The sequence below is a fragment of the Pelodiscus sinensis genome, chromosome 6, assembly GCF_049634645.1.
Source record: "Pelodiscus sinensis isolate JC-2024 chromosome 6, ASM4963464v1, whole genome shotgun sequence".
Classification (NCBI taxonomy): Eukaryota; Metazoa; Chordata; order Testudines; family Trionychidae; genus Pelodiscus; species Pelodiscus sinensis.
Genome location: NC_134716.1, coordinates 43,079,937 through 43,099,057, shown reverse-complemented (window position 1 = coordinate 43,099,057; position 19,121 = coordinate 43,079,937). Strand labels below are relative to the sequence as shown.

The 19,121-nt window shown below is 42.7% G+C and overlaps 2 protein-coding genes across 16 annotated transcripts in view; one reads left to right on the top strand and one right to left on the bottom strand.

Moving 5' to 3' along the window:
- Positions 1–19,121, bottom strand: part of AOPEP (aminopeptidase O (putative)) — a 408,083-nt gene that overhangs the window by 30,833 nt on the left and 358,129 nt on the right. Inside the window, exon 18 of one of the 3 annotated variants that reach the window (XM_014579907.3) lies at positions 6,643–10,233. The exons of the other annotated variants lie outside the window; for them this stretch is intronic. The gene's annotated coding sequence lies outside the window, so the exon portion shown is untranslated. Of the gene's footprint in view, positions 1–6,642; positions 10,234–19,121 lie in introns of those variants that run through there. 3 annotated transcript variants of the gene reach the window in all.
- FANCC (FA complementation group C) overlaps positions 1–19,121 on the top strand; it is a 170,917-nt gene that overhangs the window by 122,493 nt on the left and 29,303 nt on the right. For 12 of the 13 annotated variants that reach the window (XM_075931818.1, XM_075931810.1, XM_075931806.1 and 9 more), the window contains one exon: positions 91–18,159. In XM_075931818.1, the coding sequence (XP_075787933.1) occupies positions 91–234 (144 nt within the window). In that variant the 3' untranslated portion in view covers positions 235–18,159. Of the gene's footprint in view, positions 1–90; positions 18,160–19,121 lie in introns of those variants that run through there. The other variant, XM_075931816.1, reaches the window with a different exon arrangement.

The following is a 19,121-nucleotide window of genomic DNA, read 5'->3' as shown; positions in this document are numbered from 1 at the left end:
ACATGTAGTGCACAGCTAGACATTATTGTACTTGGAGTAATATATCTAAATTAGATTATTTTCTTTCTTCCTCCTTTTTTTTTTCTTCAGGTGATTCTGGGAAGCAATTCTGCCAGTGAAGTTTTTGGCCTTCTTACACGTACTGCCTACAGATTTAATCAACTTGGATTAAAAAATCAAAGGACTGTGAAACTGGTGAATGAACTTCTTCAAGAGCTAAGATTTATGGATTAGTTTTATATTGTTGTTCACATCAACCCAGTAACTAGACCAGCTGATCACATCTTTTTTATGGTAAAGGGTGAGAGGGAACTCAGGTTTTTTCAGTTTATATTTCCTTCTCCTTATGTATGAAAATAGGTGTTTGGAAATGTTATTCTGTTACAAACATTTTAGATATATATTCTAATATTTTATTCTTCTAGGGACCTGTGCTATTTAAATGCTATTTATTCACAGCCTCTTTGTTGCCCACATTATGTCCTAGTAATGTGGATTTCTGTAAATTCTCATAGTCCATGAAATACAAAAGTTAGAGTTGGAAACAAAAGCTATAATAATAGGAAGGGCCTATTCCTTCTATAAATAAAAAACCCTACTGTTTGAATGTTACAAGGAAGAGATAAAGTTCAGAAAAATTATTTTCTGGTGGATTACTATTAGGTGTTTGGGAGTAATTTAACAGTTTGATCCTGAAATTCTGCTTTGGTATACTTGAGCCTGATCACAAACAAGTGATAATTAATGACTTAGAATAATATGCATGACTGGAATATTGGTATAGAATGGTACCTCTTCCCCAGGAAGGATAGGCAGATGTAAATGGGAAGAGGTGTGTTGCCTTATATATTAAAAATGAATAAACTTGGACTGAAGTTGAGATGGATTTAGAAGATAAACTTGTTGAGACTCTCTGGGTGAGGTTAAAAGGGGTAAAACACAAGGGTGATTTCATGGTAGAAGTCTATTACAGACCACCTAGCCCCGAGGAAGAGGTGAATGAAGCTTTTTTTTAAAGTAACAAAATCATCCAAAAAGCACAGGACTTGGTGGTGTTAGGGGATTTGAAATATCCAGATAAATGTTGGGAAAATAAAACAGCAGGGTACAGATTATCCAACATATTCTTGAAATGTATTGGAGACAATTTTTTATTTCAGAAGGCAAAAAAAGCTACTGCGGAAGGCTGCTCTAGATTTGATTTTAACAAATAGAGAGAAACTGGTTGGGAATTTGAAAGTAGTTTGCTTGGATCCGGCTCCCGAGGCTCAGAGCTTCCCTCACCTCACAGCATTGGGGAGCCCGCACTGGCACTCTTGCCCCCTTGCTGCCTCCCCGTAAGGCTGAAGCACACAAAACCTACTAGCCTGGGCCCCCCATAGGCTCTGGTGTGCGAGGGGAATGTGGGCAGTGTCTTTGTCTTTTAGTCAGGGCCACAGCAGTGAGAATTCAGGGTTTTTCTTTGGGTGATGTCCTCGTGGGTGCTCCAGAGCTGCAGTTCGGAGCTTTTCTTAGCAGTTGTCAGACAGGCTGCGCATGCTTGAAGGCGGTTCGCTCTATTGGCTGTTTGCTGCCCTGTATACACAGCCCAGCCCCTCTCCCCTTCAGTTCCTTGCTAACCACCCTTGGTTATGGATGGAGCCCCTCTCTCGTCTCAGACATTTACTCTCTTCAGACACGTTTCTGTTAGTGTTTAAATGTTATAGTTTAGTCGATGGTGTGCTAGTTTGTTATTCTATGGGAAAAAAAAATCCTCAGCCTTGGTTCTGGTGGACTGCCTCCTGGCGGCAGCTACGTTTCTTCTCATGCCCATCTAGTTTCTCTTTTCCCCTCCCCAAACACTGCTCTCCTATTGCATCTTGTCATTACCACCATTGCCGTGAGAGACCATACCACCCACAGTGATATCCTGACTGGCCTTTTCCGCCTCTTCATTATCCACCCCATGGGATTATTGGAGACCCCCCAGACGCTGCTCTAGAGCCCCATCTATATCTCTAAAGAGGCTTCCACCAGTCTTCCCATCCCACGCCCTTCTGACTGCAGATTCAGAAGACAAGGAGGAGGGTCAAATTCCTGACGAGCACATAGACACGCAAGCCCTGCAGCTTTCCTCAGGTGACAATTCATCCTCCTCTCCCAATGAAGCCGTAATACTGGAAGATACCCATTCAATTGATGACTTGAAACAACTTGAGGAACTCTAAAAGAGCGGCCACTACTTAGGCAGTTCAGCTTCAGGAGGTAAAGGAGAAACAGCGTTGTCTCCTAAAGAACATTGTCCCTCCTCTCAGGGAAGGATTGCATACCAATTGATGAAGAGGTAATGGAGATATCGGACGTCATTTGGTAGACACCTGCCTCCATCCAGCCAACTTGCAAAAAAGCTGACAGGAAATATTTTGTCTCTTGCAAGGACTTGGACTTTCTGTTCTCCCACCCCAGCCAAACTCTTTGGTGGAAGATGTAGTGAATCAGTGCTTGAAAACTCCGCAACTCAAGTTGTCAACAAATGACAAAATATAGAAAATTAGACACATTTGGAAAAAATGTGTGTGTTTCTTGGCCACCCTGCTGCTCAGAATAGCGAACTACTCTGTGTTGCAAGCTAATCACTGCTTTGACAATTACTCCAAGCTGGCCGAACTGTTGGAGCATCTGCCCGACTCTAAGAGGTCCACCCTCAGGGCAATCATTCATGATGGACACACCATCACCTGTATGACACTATTATCAGCAATAGATGTGGCCGACACAGAGGCGAGAGCAACAGCCACAGCAGTGGTTAGGAGGAGAACCTTCTGGTTGCATGCAGCAGGTGTGCCCAGGGAGCTTCAAATGAAGGTGGAAGATCTCTCTCTTGTCAAAATGAAAGTTGTTTGCTGCTACCACAAATGACATCCTACATAGCAGTAAAGCTTCTCACACCACTCCACACTTTGGCATGTACACACCACCATGCCAGCGAAAGAGATACACTCCATAAAACAGGAACAAAGGCACTTACTACATCCGTCCTCAGCATAAGCCATATGACTACAATAAACCCAAGCAGCAGTATCAGAGGAAGTACCCATCTCAGTCATGCTCCTACAGTTCCCAGACCTCCAAACAGCAAATTTGAAGTTTTGGTCAAGGATCTGCCCGACCTTCCCAACCACCCAGTGATAAGCTAAAAACACCTGTTAGACCACAGGCTATGTCCCTTTTTTCCACCTCTTCAAGGACCCCTTTCACGAGATCCCTCAGTAAGAAATTGAGCAGCTCCTCCACCTAGGAGCAATAGCGAGGGTATCTGATGCATACCAAGGAAGAGGGCTTTATTCAACTTCCTGACCCAAAAGCGCACAGGGGGCTGGAGAACAATTTTAGTTCTCTGGAAGCTAAACAAGTTCTTATGGAAACAGTGCTTCAAAATGGTTACACTGGCTTCAATTATTCCTACACTGGGCAAAGGAAAAATCAGTTGAGAACTGTTGTCTGTTGCATCTTTTCATGTATTGATTGCAAAGTATACACATGAGTAAAGCAGGCATTCTAGTTTTCATCTTCCTAGATGTTGCTTCCGAAAGGCATGGAATAGATCTGAAATTAAGGAGGCTGTTGCTGTTTACTTAAAAAAAAAATATCTAAGGAATTTGTCCAGTGGGAAGACATGTGTGGAATGTTCTTCCTTGTATGACAAAGAATCTAAAATTAATTTCTTTCAAGGAAGAAAGTTGGTTATTTGCTTTGCTCATTACTCTTTTTGCTGGATCTTGTTTTCTGTGGCTTTCCTGAACTCTTACATTGTACTTACTCCCATTCAATAGACTTTTAATATAAAACTTTAAAAACAAAACTACAAAGAGGTGTGTTACTTAACCCTCTTGATTCAGAATTTGGTCCATACTAAGCATATTGTATTCATTTATATTCTTTGGTTGCTGGAAGTGAACTGCAGTCATGTGAAACAACACATTTCACAGTTCAGTCACTGCAAAGCAAAATCTAAAATAATTCCTCCTTTTTAAAAGAAACCTATAATATCCTGTCTAATAGTGGTAGGTTGACTCACATAAGTAGTTAATGTGCAAGGATGGCTCAGGGAAAGGAAACAAAGAAGTGAGAAATCATATTCCCATTGTTTTATATGTTGGCTTCTTAAAAAGGATTACATGATTTAAAGATTTACTGTTTAAAATGCTTCTAATCTTTGTATTGGACTGAACCCACAACTATTTCTGCATTAGGGTTTTAAAGACTCCCACCACATCAAAATTGGAAAAAAAACAACCAAAAAACGATGCATTTAAATCTGACTTTATTGTACCTAATGAACTATAAAATAATGAACAAGTTAAAACTTTTCTAGATTCAGAAGTACACTGCACAAAATTGTGTTATGAGTCTAGCAGACCTCATGTGTAGACAATGAACATAGTTTAGACTATAGTTAGAATATAGTAAGACACAGCAACAATTTAAAAGGCACAAGAGCAGCTCTGAAATGCAGCAAGTAAGTGACATGTTCTGAACATACTTCTTTACACAGCATGTTTTTGATGTATTTTTCTGGAAGAGATGTAACATCTTCCCCAATTCTCAGATTCTGGATCAGTACCCAGCGCAGTAGACAATACTTCCCTACCAGTCTGATACAAGGCTGCAGTATTCTGTTCCTGCACTAGTAGTTTCATCATTTCTGTACTTCATCTCTGAGAAACATCTGTATCTTATGCAAAGATTCATTATGCCATTTTTGATTCAACAAAATCTAAACATATATGTATCCAGACATACAATGTGCATGTTCACTACAACAGCCAGTTTTGGTCCCAGTAACAGCAAGTCTTTGCCACAGTTACAGTATCTATCAAGTGTTGGTTGCCAGAAAATGTATATGACAATTGTGACTTCCCCAGAAACTCTTCCTAAGAAGAGTTAAGTTTCCCAGAAAATCAGTTTGACAGTGTTATCTTCAAAGAAACTTGGTTTTCTGGCAATTGTTATGAAACATAAGGTTAATGCTGTCTGGTGGTCTAACAGACCCTCCAAGACTCAGATGGTGCTCTTTATTTGAAAAGCAAAAACTCCTCAAACTATGATGCTTCAAACACTGCTGAAAGAGTCATATCATAACTGTTTCCTCAGAATAAAAACAATCTGATGCTGGAATACCTGCTTAAAAGATTTGGAGTCTAACTGGACCCAATGCCTTTTGAGTGACTTTTTTGCCACGCGAATACTAAGGATGTTAAGTATTGGGTAATTGGCTAATCAAATAGTTGATGTATTTTTGCACTGATTAGTCAATAGGGGGCTTCCACTTTTGAAGGCGAAAGTGCAGAAGCCCAGGTTCATGTGGGGACTCCCCAGCTGATCCAAGGTTCCACGTGGCACTGCCACTTTGAAATGCAGCGAGGAGCTTGACGCTGGGCTCCCCGCAGCATTCAAAGTGGCAGCGCTGCTGCTTTGAAGTACTCCCCTCTTCCCTGCCCCCGCCCCCACTGCCTCTGTATGAGGGCAGGGATAGGGTCCAGTGTGACCTAAGCAGATTAGAGGATTAGACTAAAAGAAATCTGATGAGGTTCAACAAGGACAAGTGCAGAATCCTGCACTTGGGACGGAAGAATCCCAAGCGTTGTTATAGGCTGGGGATGGACTGGCTAAGTAGCAGTCTGTCACAAAAGGACCTGGGGGTTACAGTGAATGAGAAGATGGATATGAGTCAACAGTGTGCCTTTGTAGCCAAGAAGACTAATGGCATATTAGGGTGCATTAGAAGGAACATTGCCAGCAGATCTAGAGAAGTAATTATTCCCCTTTATTCTGCACTGGTGAGGCCACATCTGGAATACTGCGTCCAGTTCTGAGCCCCCCACTGCAGAAAGGATGTGGATGCATTGGAGAGGGTCCAGCAGAGGGCAACTAAAATGATTAGGGGGCTGGAGCACATGACCTACAAGGAGAGGCTGAGGGATTTGGGCTTATTTAGTCTACAGAAGAGAAGAGTGGGGAGGAGGGGGGAGGATTTGGTAGCAGCCTTCAACTTCCTGAAGGGAGGTTCCAAAGATGATGGAGAGGGGTTGTTCTCAGTAGTGACGGATGGCAGAACAATGAGCAATGGTCTCAAATTACAGTGGAGGAGGTCTAGGTTGGATATTAGGAAAAACTGTTTCACTAGGAGGGTGGCGAAGCACTGGAATGGGTTATCTAGGGAGGTGGTAGAATCTCCATCTCTAGAGGTTTTTAAGTTTCAAAATGACAAAGCCCTGGCTAGGATGATTTAATTAGGGTTGGTCCTGCTTTGGGCAGGAGGCTGGACTCGATGACCTCCTGAGGTCTCTTTCAGCCTTAGGATTCTATGAACTAGTCGACTATCCTGTTGACTGGCTGATAAGCATTTGCTTATTGGATAGTCGACTAGTTCTTCTCATCCCTCGATAATCCTACAACAGATAAGCAGATAAAAGTAGTTGTAACAGGTTGTCATCATCATCATAGTTTGAGAATACTTAAAGAAGAGGAAGTGGTTTCTCTATTATGCTTTGTTTAACTTTTTGAATATGTTTGGAGTACAAGAGCCCCCCAAAGACCTGGGAAATTTAGTACTTTCATTTTTTCTCATAGATTAACTGATGCCTTTACTTTCTTAGTGACTTTTTTTTTTTTTTGCTACAACAGGTTTAATGATAAAACCGATGCAGAAAGATTTACCTTGTCCTACTTTGAGCATACTTAAAGCACAAGTTTGGCACATTGGGGTCAGACAGATCTGGACATTAGGAGAGGGGGAAAAAGCCATGAGAGCCATCTGTGATTTTGAAAGGAATCCTCTGCATTTGTATTCCTTGTGATTTAGTCAGCATGTTACACTGTTTGCTTATGATCCATTTTCAGTATCAACCCAGATTTTGGGTCATGGTGCAGCCAAGTTGCTCTGGTCTGTCAGCACAAAGCTGCTGTCAACTCAGTGGATCCAGACAGTGGAGGATTCCTCATGTGGCTATTACAGGGTATGTTATACTGCAAAGTTGCCACGTGTTGTTGCCCAACCCCACCCTCCAATATGTATAAATGTGCGTGGATCTCATGCTGGTGTACTTAGCTGAGGGATTTTGACAACACTTGTTTTGCACTGTGAGATACACCCTATCTGCTAAATTTGCGTTGTGGATCCTCTAAATCATTGCTTTCCAAGATGGTTTCTGATCCAGTAGATATAGTTTGCATTCTTTGTTCCCAGATATATTACCCTGTATTTGGCTGTATTAAAACATTTTGTTGGGTTGTGAACATTTAACCAGCTAACTCAGGTCACACTGATTTTTATATAATCTCTAGATCATTAATTTAAAAAATGAATAGCTTTGGATCAATAACCAATATAACCAATTCCATTAGAAATGACCCCACTCATTTATGTCTCCCCCATTAATCACTGATTTTGAGATCTAGCTAGTTCTTAATCCAGTTAACGTGTGTCCTGTTAGTTCTGTACATAGTTTATCTAAGGTGGTGTTCTGACTGTATTAGCTAGGCATACTGTGGCACATTTGAATTACAGTTACTAGAACACACAGAGAACACATCTACTTTCAAGACTAGACAGGGAGACTCCCATACAGGAGTAAATGGTAGTCCACTAAAGCTTAAAGCTACTTAGCAAGAGTGAATGGATGTTACATCAGAACAGATGGGAAAGGAATCTGAGATTTGTATACTTTTGTTTTATTTAGCTATAAGGCAAAAGAATTTTGCAGATTTTTACAAGTGTAGGATGAAGTTCTCAGCAGGAGTCACCAGGCAACTTTATGACTAAAGTTGTGAAAATCAGCCCAATTATTATGAGCACATTTTCAACCAAGCATGTAAAATGTAGATGTGGAACCCTAAATAATGATACATAAGCAACCAACATTTATTGATACATGTGGCTAAAATAAGATGCAGCTTGTTGAGAAGCCCTAACTAAATCTGGTTGTCTAAGTCCTCTTCTAGTCCCCTGGTTTGTAAAAGGCTGTGTGAGTACTGCCATGCTCTGTCGTGACCCTAGAAGTTAGGTACAAATACAGTATTCTCACTCCATAGCACCTAATACTAGCCGTGTTGAATTTAGAAGCATATTGTACATTTTTACCTTTTCCATGCAGTCTGTAGTTGCTAGTTAGGTTACAAAAACAGTATATTTTTCTTGGTGGAGAGAGAAATCAGCAATTGCAGCTACCCTGCCAGGTGCCTGAGGCCTCGTCTTGCCCATGATTCATAACATTCACATGTGGGCCTGTTTAAGTCCGCCTACCTATCTGGCTTGTATTTGTACACTGTATTTTTCCTCTAACTGCTGGTCTGAACTTTCAGAAGATAAGTTCATGATTCCAGTTTCAATTACTGCCTTGGTAGGGAGTGTCTTATTTTGAGAATTTGCTATGGGGTGGTCTGTTCAACAGCGGATGCCAAAAAAGTTTCCCTTGCTTGCATTGGCCATCTTCCTTTAGCCGTCTGTCTAACTATAGGAAAGAAATAAACCTCACAAACCCCTTTTAAAGGTTTGTGATTATGTCTCTGGCCAAGGACCCTGAGCCAAGTAGGCATAGGCACTGGATTGTTTTCAATTTCTGAAACAAAAAACTGTAATATTGTCAGCTGGCAGTTTCAGTAATAAAGTTAGTCCTACGAGGAGGCATAGACTTTGCCTTAAATAGTATGTACTGGGTAAGAGTGGAAAAAAAAACGGGGGAAAAAACCCCAACCCCCCCCCCCCGCAAAAAACAAAAAAACAAACAAACACTTGGTAGGTTCTCATTACCTGAAATTTGACTGGTTGACTATATATTGGCAGCACAGCACTGATACCTGACAACTGCAGCAGCGTCAAGGAGTGGGAAAAAATCCTATAATACTATGTCCTCTAATAGTCTTGTGCATTTCTAACTTATCTGGCTATCTCTTCCTTTCAATGCCCATCAATCACAACACTCACATAGAGAGTCAGATAGTACAATATGTTCATGCACCAAAACGTTTGGCAGCTTATACAGGCACACATGTCCGGCTTCATCTAAACTGAATTGTCCTTGAGCTCTTGAGTCCAACTTCCACCACTTAGTTGTCCTCCTACTTATCAATGCTTCGGCTGCGTCTAGACTGGCATGATTTTGCACAAATACTTTTAACAGAAAAGTTTTTCCGTTAAAAGTATTTGCGCAAGAGAGCGTCAGTACTGGCATGTGCCTTTGCGCAAAAGATTTGCTTTTGCGCAAAAGCATCCGTGCCAGTGTAGACGCTCTCTTGCGCAAGAAAGCTCCGATGGCCATTTAAGCCATCAGGCTTTCTTGCGCACTAAATTAACGTTGCTGTCTACACTGGTCCTCTTGCGCAAGAAGGCTTATCCCTGAGTGGGAGCGTCAGAGTATTTGCGCAAGAACCACTGATTTTGTACATTACAAAGTCAGTGTTCGTGCACAAATACTCACGACCAGTGTAGACAGGCGGCAAGATTTTGCGCAAAAGTGGCCGCTTTTGCGCAAAATCATGCCAGTCTAGACGGAGCCTTCCAGTTTCACAGAACTACTAGTTCTTCTTCAAGGGATTGCTCATGTCCATTCTACAGTAGGTGTGTGCACTTGCCACATGCACAGCTGCCAGGTTTCCCCTCAGCAGTACACATAGGGAAGTGGTGCTTCCATGGTTCAATACAAAGGGCCCTGTGTGCTTCCCCCATCCTAAATTCTTTCTTGCTGACAGTGAGACTGCAATGGAGCTGTTGTGCTTTGACTGGTCTTTGTTCTTTCTCCAAAGCTGTCTTTACTTAGCATATGTAGTTCTTTCGTAGTTTCTTAGATATTAGTTATTTAAATCTTGGGAGGGACTTAGCCTAAGAGATGAAGCATGCCCTTCTCCCCAACCTTCAAACTGTGTCTAGAGTGCAAATGTCCTATGAGATTAGTGACCTGCACAACAGCTGCCTGAGGTGTTTAGGCGAAGGGCACATTAGCAAAAAGTGTCATATTTGCAAATAATGGAAGGGAAGGAGGAAGTAAGGATTGCCTCAGCATGTTTAATGGAGTGGGCACCAATCCTGTCACCAGAGACCAGGTAAGACTTGGCCTCAAGTGCCATAACTTTGGTGCAAAGTGCTCCACTTGTGTTGTAGGTCCACAGCAACTTCACATCCCTGCACCTCTCAGCATGGATGCTCCATGGTTGAACACAGAGGAACGTACTTGCTCAGAGGAAGTCTGGTAGGTCCTGGTGGGAAGCAAAAAGCCATCCATGACAATGACATAAGATGCAAAGTGGATGAGTTCTCCCATTAGGCTAAAGTGTGATCCATTCTAGACTATTTGCTACAGTCTGGCAGATTCTTGCAGCTGTCTTCTCTTTTTGTGATCCAATCAAGGGGCAGACAGTGTTTTCCCCTGACATGACGGTGAGATTTCTGTGGGGCCTTGATCAAATCTACCAGCCAGTACAAAACCCTGTTCCACATTAAGACCTCAACTTGGTCTTCACCAGGCCACCTTTCAAACTGTTTAGATGCTACTCCCTTTCCAATTGTCCTGGAAAGTTGCATTCCTCAGAGCAGTGACATCAGTAGGGTGTGTGTTGGAGATCAGGGCTCTATACACTGTCTTTTATATCCACAAGGTCCAGCTGCCGTCCCACCTGGCCTTCCTGCCAAAGGTCATGTCCCCCTTCTATGCGAACTAGGACATAGTCCTGCCTGTCCCAAGACCCATGAGGTGGCAGAAGAGAAGCATCTACATGCTCTGGATGTCCAGAGGTACTTGGCTTTTTACCTGCAATGTACTCGGTTTTTCCGTAGGTCAGCACTATGGCCAATAGAATTAAAGGCCTGCCAGTTTCCATGCAATGGCTTTCCAACTGGATCACTTCATGCATAAAGTCCTGCTACAAGCGGACAAAGGTCCCTCTGCCACAGATCATTCAAACAGAACTCAGGCATCTTCGCTGGCCAGTCTAAGACCTCTGTAGAGGAATGATGTGGTCCTTGGTCCACATGTTTACATCTCACTATGTCACCTCTCAACAGGCCAGAGAAGACTGGGTTCGGCAGCTCTGTACTGTAATCAAAACTTCCTTTTGTTTTAAATTAATAGGCAGCAGGTTTAAAACAAACAAAAAGAAGTTTTTCTTCACTCTGCACAGTCAACCTCTGGAACTCCTTGCCAGAGGAAGTGGTGAAGGCTAGGTCTTTAATAGGATTCAAAAAAGCTAGAGAGATTCATGGAGGTTAGGTTCATCAATAGTTATTAGCCAGGATGGGTACGAATGGTGTCCCTCGCCTCTGTTTCTCTGGAGGTGGGTGACGGGAGGGATTATGTCAGGATTATCTGTTGTGTTCCCCCTCTCTCTGGGGCATCTGGTATTGGCCACTGTCAGCAGACAGGATACTGGGCTGGATGGACATTGGTCTGACTCAGTATGGCTGTTCTTATATTCTTAGTCCACGTGGCCATGAATTCCTATGAGTTTCTGTGGGTACTGCTTGGAGTCCCCTAATGTGGAATGGACACGAGCAATCACTCGAAGAAGAAAAGACAGATATCTATTGTATAACTGGTGTTCATCAAGATGGGTGGTTCATTTTCATTCCATAACCTACCCCCCTTCTCTGCTGTCAGCTTTCTGCCAAAATGAATTAAGAGTTGCGGGAGTGTACAGCGCCATTTATATCATGTCATGGAGGCCACCAGAGCCACATCCTTACAGGTACTGCTGAGGGAAAAACTTCTGGCACCAGTGCATGTGATGAGCCCAAACACCTAATGACATAAACATGAGCAATATATCTCAAAGAACACCAATTACAAAACAAGTAAATGTCCTTTTGTACCTAACAGGTCATCTGTGCTAGTGCACATTTGAAATTTGTTCACTGTGCATTGTTTTCCTTTTTCCCCCGAGTCTCTAAGTTCACTATAGACCAAGAAAACGGGTTTGTTTTCAGGTGTCTCTTGACTCTTCTGTGCAGTTTCTATAAAAAGTTCTTTAAAATGTATTTTAAATCATATATGGAGGTTTCTTTTTTTGCAGTGGCTAATGAGACCATAACACTCTACTCTTATAAACTGCCAAAAATCTGACTTCCACCTCGCATTCCAATCTTACTTGAAATTAAAGATAAGGATCTGAACCTCCTGTCTGTTTTGTAATTGATTGGGCGAGAGAAAGAGAATAATTGAAAAGATTACCAGTTTTGTGCATTCTTTATCCTGTTAGTGTACATCCATTTCATATGAGCATAAGTTGTCTACAAATAGAGACTAGAAAAACTATCATCAAATTCTATTAGAGAAATAGCTGAAAGGAATATTTGGACATATTATGGTATTATTGCTGAAGATGGAAATTACTGCTGGACACAGACACCCCAAGCATTAATTGTAAGTTTCCAGCTAGTCAAAAAATTATCAACTCTTCCAAAAAAAGGGGAAAAATAGAGTCTTTTTCTTCACAGAGATCATTAGGTCTCTCCTTCAAATATGATGCAGCTAGCAGACTTACCTGATGTTGCCTGGGTCTTTCAGGGCGGGGGACTGGCAGTATGGTGGGTGTAGGAGTCGGAGCAGGGTTTTGGAGATGTGGAGGGGGTGCAGGGCAGAATGTTGGGGGGGTGCAAGAGTGCGGATTGGGGGTGAAAAGGGGTTCAGGAGTGGGGGAGACGCACCTGGCTGTGCTTTCCCTCCCCTGGCCAGCAGGGCCCCCCTCCGCCCCCAGCTGTCAGGGGCCCTTTGACTTCCCTCCCAGACCCCCTCAGCTGCCAGGAACCAAATAAAAAAAGCCATTGTCACCAAATAAAGGAAGTGAGTAACAATATTTCTGATTATGAACAGTGTTTATTCCTTTAGCTATTTAGTGGTGTTGTGACAGATACTTTTATTGTGAAATCTCAACCAAAATAAACCTAATAGCATGTGAAAATAAAATCCTGCTTTCTGATTAGTTAAGTGTTAAGAAAAGAAAGTAGCCAAGATTATAGCCATAAGCAACCACCAGAAAGAGTTAATTTTAAACGTTTATATTCTCATAATAATAAATATGGTGCACCTTTTCTAGCAGCCAATGACAGGCTGGGATAATGGCCATTAATTTTGTTATTGGCATTTTAATAAATACAGCTAACCTCCCAACTGCTATGAAAATGTCCTGTTTCTTTTAGAGAGACAAAATGCATGCAGTAATATCATTTACTGGACCAACTTACGTTGTTAGGAAACATAAGATAATTAAAGTTCAAAAGATCCTACCTCACCCACCTTCTCTCTCTGATATCCGGGGACTCATAAGGCTGCAACATGGTTTTCTTGAGCATCATAACCTTTTTCTTTGGTAAAAAATGCATACTACACAGTACATACAATACTCTCACTATATTGTGTGCTTTACAGAAACAAAAGTCTTATCTGTATTAAAAATTGCTCCAGTTTTACTAACTGTAAATAAACTTAGTTAAGCTAATGGAAACCTTTGTAGTTTGAATAAATCCATTTAGAAGCATAGCTTTAGTTAAACCTATGCAACTTTTCATACAGACAAGACTTAATAAAACAATATGGTCCATGATCCAGAAAATTATCAGTTAAGGCCTTAGTCCTGTAAAACCTTATACACGTGGATTAGATCACTAACTCGAGTAATTCCATAGATATCAATAGGGACTAGTCACATGAGTAAATTTATGCAAATGCTTAAATCTTTACAGTGTACGGGCCTAAACTTGGGGGAAAACTCAGCTTAGCATAGAATCATAGAATACTAGGACTGGAAGGGACCTCGAGAGGTCATTGAGTCCAGTCCCCTACCCCCATGGCAGGACCAAATACTGTCTAGACCCTCCCTGATAGACATTTATCTAACCTACTCTTAAATATCTCCACAGATGGAGATTCCACAACCTTCCTGGGCTATTTATTCCAGTGTTTGACTACCCTGACAGTTAGGATCTTTTTCCTAATGTCCAACCTAAACCTCCCTTGCTGCAGTTTAAGCCCATTGCTTCTTGTTCTATACTCAGAAGCCAAGATGAACAAGTTTTCTCCCTCCTCCTTATGACACCTTTTTAGATACCTGAAAACTGCTATCATGTCCCCCCTCAATCTTCTCTTTTCTAAACTAAACAAACCCAGTTCCTTCAGCCTTCCCTCATAGGTCATGTTCTCTACACCTTTAATCATTCTTGTTGCTCTTCTCTGGACCCTCTCCAATTTCTATGTAAACATTTTGATGACTAAAAACAGTTTGATGTAAACATTTCAGCATGTAAACATTTTGATGACTGAATTATTATTTTTGGTAGCCTTTTGTTTTTATATTTAACACCAACTTTAAAATACTAATTCTTATTACTCATACTAGACTTGGTGCTGGTGAGTAAGGGCAGTAGTTAAATATTTCAGGAAACTAACAGTCTCAGTCAGTATATAACATTCTGGCTGCTGGTAGGGAACTTCATCAAATGTCCATCATGAATACTAGAGATTGCAGAACTGTGTTTGATATTTGATAATTATTTATTAAAATAATGTTTAAAATTAAAATCATATTAATTTAATGTTATTTTAAATGTCAAGGCCTGTATTTATAGAAGATATGACACTAAAAATGAGTGTCCATATCTTGGGAATTGGTGTTTGGGGGTAGACTAATCTTATCTTACTGTACTTTTAAAAGATTTTTCCTGTGGGACAACAGAGTAATGTTGTGCATCAATCTGCGTCCTGCAGCCTCTCTCAATGTCCTCAGACGCGTGGCCTCCCCTTTCCCCATGGTAGCCGCAAGCCATGTGGCCTCCCCTTCCATGCTCTAACCTGCCCTGCTGTGGTCTGGGGTGACAGGAGCTGTGAACTGTGTGGCTCCTGGGGCATAAGGCTCCCCCCCCCCCCGCCCTACTTTGTCCCCTCCCCTCAATGGTCCCCTATCCGCTCCACACTGCATGGGCCAGCGGTTAACCCCTCACCCCCCCACACACACAGCCAGCCTCTGATCATCCCTCCTACACATGGGCTGGAGGCTGCCAGAATTTAAATTAAAATCCTCCACTGTCTTGGACGGGGGAGGGGAGGAAGCGTGCACAGCAGGTTGGATATGGGGAAGGGAGCATAGGAGCTGTGCGGCCTTGAAGGGGGCATGCAGGATGTGTGGCATTGTTGGTGGTCCGGGGGGCACATGGGAGCTGCATGGCTTTGGCCCTCACCAACAGGGGCCTGGGTCCCCCCCCCTTGCAGCCAGAGGGAGAGAGTCAGGCCAGATGCAGCCTTGGTCCTGCCCAACCCCTTCCCTTCCTCCTGCCTGGTAGCCAGGGGGAGAGCCGGGGCTGCCTACCCTGGGAGATGGGAATTGGTGAGCATAGCGAGCAGGGGGCACCACCTTCCAGTAATCCTATATCCTTTAAAATCTCTGAAACAGGGTATTTTATTCAAGGGGATACAATTACATTCGAGATAATGTAAAGCTCTTACATGTGAAGGTGATTTTAAAAAAAATTAAATACAGACTTTGGTAGATATTTTCTATAGTCTAGCCTCTCATACAATTTTGACACATTTGAGCTGCTCCTCTCCATGCTGCAGCTTTCAGAGGTTAGCCAAAGCTGCCATGCTACTGACCACTTCTGCTCCTGCTTGCTGCCAGATTCTCTGCCTCCTTGGCAGCAGCCAGTTGGTGGGTTTAGTAACCACTGTTTCATCCTCTCACTGTCTTTCTCGCCTGTTTTCAGCAGTGGTGATCAGAGCTTTTTCTTAATCCTTTCTCCTCCTCCCTGGGTCGAATTGTATTGGCTTAATGGGTAACTATCAGGAGCTGCTGGCCACATGTATTCTGCATAGTTTTGTTCCCACTGAAATTATTAATGTATTTCTACGAATTCTATGCAGCTTTGGAATGACTCATCTGGAACCCATCTGGGGGGAGTGGGGTGGCCAGCAAATGCAACACTGCAACTTTGGATCCCCTCTGTGTGCTGCAGAATTGGAAGAGGAGCAGCCCAGAAGTCTTATGACAGATGCTAGGAGAAATGAGATTATATAAATATGAAATGGAAATTTGTTACCAATATTTCAGGTAAATCAATTTCATGCACATCTTTTCCTGTCTTCTAAACCAAACATACAAAAACCCCACTGACAGCATGGAACTTCCTTTTTATTTTAGCACTAGAAGCTTTGGTGGATTCAAGAGTACTATATTATGCCTTTCTAGGTACTTATTTATGCAGTAACTTACTTATAAAAAAAGATACAAATCCACAAATGCTGCACCTTGGGTTTCTGTATTTAAATCCAAGTTTTGGCTCTCCATTGTGCTCCAAAGAATTCTCACTGAACCTGCATACGCTTAACACCTACATTTTCAAGTAGACTAACCACTTGGAATGATTCTGTAACATCATTCTCTTTCTGTTTCACTGTGGGTAAACAGTTACTCTAGCCCAATGACTATTTAAGAGAGAATGATTTTGTGGAGTGGTGGTTAAGATACAGAACTGGGAAGGGGTAGACCCAAATCCATTCGCCGTTCCAATGACACTTTCAATTTTTTTTTTTTATCTACAGGCTTCAGCAGAGAGTGAGGGAGCACCACGTCTGACTACACTATAGCTTTGTGGCTAGAGTGGGGAACTGAACCTGAGTCTCTCATATGCAGAGTGCTCTAACCAGTAGGCTAAAAATTATGGCGGGGGGGAGGGCCCTCACCATCCTGTTCTCTGGCAATTGTGGGTGGAGTAAGGCAGGCATCTAACTTGTTCCCTTGAGAAGTGACTTAGGCACCCAAGTTGTCTGACACCAGCTGGAAAATGAAGCTGGGATCTGGATCTTTAAACAGAGAGGTGGTTTTTCCTGCAACCCAGGTTTAGGCACATGTCAGAGAGGTAGAGCACAGCACACTGTTGCTAATATCAGTGGGGCACTGACTAGTATGCTGGCTTTTGTGGAGCACATTATTAAGCACTTGTGTCTCCCCATTTATTGTACAGAAGCCTAGGTGCCTACGAGGCTTTGTAGATCACAGTGGTGTTGTTATTATCTAGTGTTCTTATGATTATCTAGGAATCTAAAAGTTAGGTGTCATGATGCTTAGTTTTGCAACACCTAAATCCCTTTGTGGATTCTACCCCTAACTCTTTAACTTTTCATTATAATTAAGACCCTCCATACCTGTATTTAGGTACAGCAGTAGTAGTAGTTCAGCTATTGATGATTTGCACAGCATGATTGATGTACTGGATGAGGTTCTCCAGAAGGTGTCTCACCCTGATGTCATACACAGGTAGAATTTCTCTCTCAAATTAATTCTCTGTAATATTTTTGGTGCCTAAAATCTCATCAGTCATTTTTCTGCAACTCAACAGTGAGTTTCATACCCAGAGCCTGGTGGGTGCTGGCCTGCCTGTGCTTCACATTGAGTTTAGTATCTCCATGCAGTACTCTTCATTGCCACTTGTCATGCTACAACCTAATACACATGTGCATGCATAACTTCACCTCATAGTTGAAAATGCTTATGTATAATTTCTGAAGAGTTTTTGATAAGTATTTCACAATTGAGTGTTCTCCTTGCTTCAGCGGTTACATTGTTGATCTGGAAAATCCAGCTCATTTTCCACTGGAGAAAGTAAGAGCTTGTAGTCAACTTAATTCATCTTCTCAGTTTCCTAGGCCTTAACTCAGCGTTGGGCAAGATGTGGCCCAGGGGCTGGATCCAGCCCACAGACTGCATATGGTCATTTTCTGTTTATATCCTGCTGCCTTTGCCACTGAATTTCCAGGCAGCGGGCTGAGGCAGCAGGATCCTGCAAGCCTTTTAAATAGCTGCAGCAACCCTGGGCTGCGCCAGGCAATGCAACAGCGGCAGAGCTGTGAGCCATAAAACTCTTTTGCTGTGGTTTTTAATTCAAAGACCTGTCTGCATAAGCTAGTTGACTGCAGTCAGGACATCCTATTGTAACACCATGGGCCTGTGCGAATGCTTTGTGAGCATTTTGTTGTTTGCTGTTCTAGATTAGAATGAATCACATGGTGATCATGTTGAACTGTAAATAGTGTTGTGCAATTTGGTTTAGTCTATAATCATTTCTATTGAGTTGCTGTGGTAAGTGAGGAGGGGGGGAGAAAGTGTTTTTGCAGGATAGTGTATGTCTCTCTTTCCTCCTGCCCCACTGACAGTAGCTTGGTCTCGTACTCTAGCATTGTTGTGAATGTCAGCTTCCCACTAGACAGATCCTTGCCCTGTGTATCTCACATCAATAATGGTGGGAGTAAGAAAAGCTGCAGCTCATATATCCTATCACAATTAGAGCCTCTTCATAGCTAAGGTAAGACCCTCTACCAAAGAAAAGAAGTGAAGTTGATATTTCAAATATCAAAAGCAAGCAGGAAAAAAATTTAAATCGAGAACTAGGGCTGTAAGCGATTAGTCAACTCTCTGATATGCAAAAGCTATCTATCAGAGGGAGCAGGAGCTGGTGCGGGGAAGGGGGAGAGCTAGCTTAAAAGCGGCTTTCTCCCCAGCATCGTATCTGCAGGGGGCAGCAGGGATGCACCTCTGCTTTTTAAATGTATTAAGAGTTGATATGCTTTTAATCCAGGGATGACCAACCCACGGCTCACGAGCTGCAGGAGAAAAATTGCAGCTCCTGATGGAACTGGGATGGAACCTGAAACTGCTCAGGTCAGTCGTTCTCATGGCTGGGCCGCTGTGAGCCGCATGCATGCTCACAGCCCTCAGCGCACTACATCATATCCCACGTGTGCAGGCCAGGTCTCTCACACAGTGTCCTAGCCTGCACATCCTAGCAGGTGGCTGCTGAGCGCAGGCAGCGATGGCGGCTCTGGGACCTGGGCATAAGATTAGTAAGGGAGGGGAATTGGTTTGGGGAAGGGGTGTGCACAGCATGCTGGCTGCTCAGTGCAGAGTCGGAGGCTCTGGGACCCAAGAATTAGGTTAGGGTGGTGGTGCCTGACTCTAGTCTAGGGGAGAGGAGGGGAAAGGAAAGTGCTGTAAGGAGGGCTTTGGGATGTATGGCCAGTGGGAGGCATTCACGGACAGAGGACTTTTCTCTCGGTATGGACTTCATCTAAGTAGGGAGGGAAATAGACTTCTAGGATGGAGGCTGG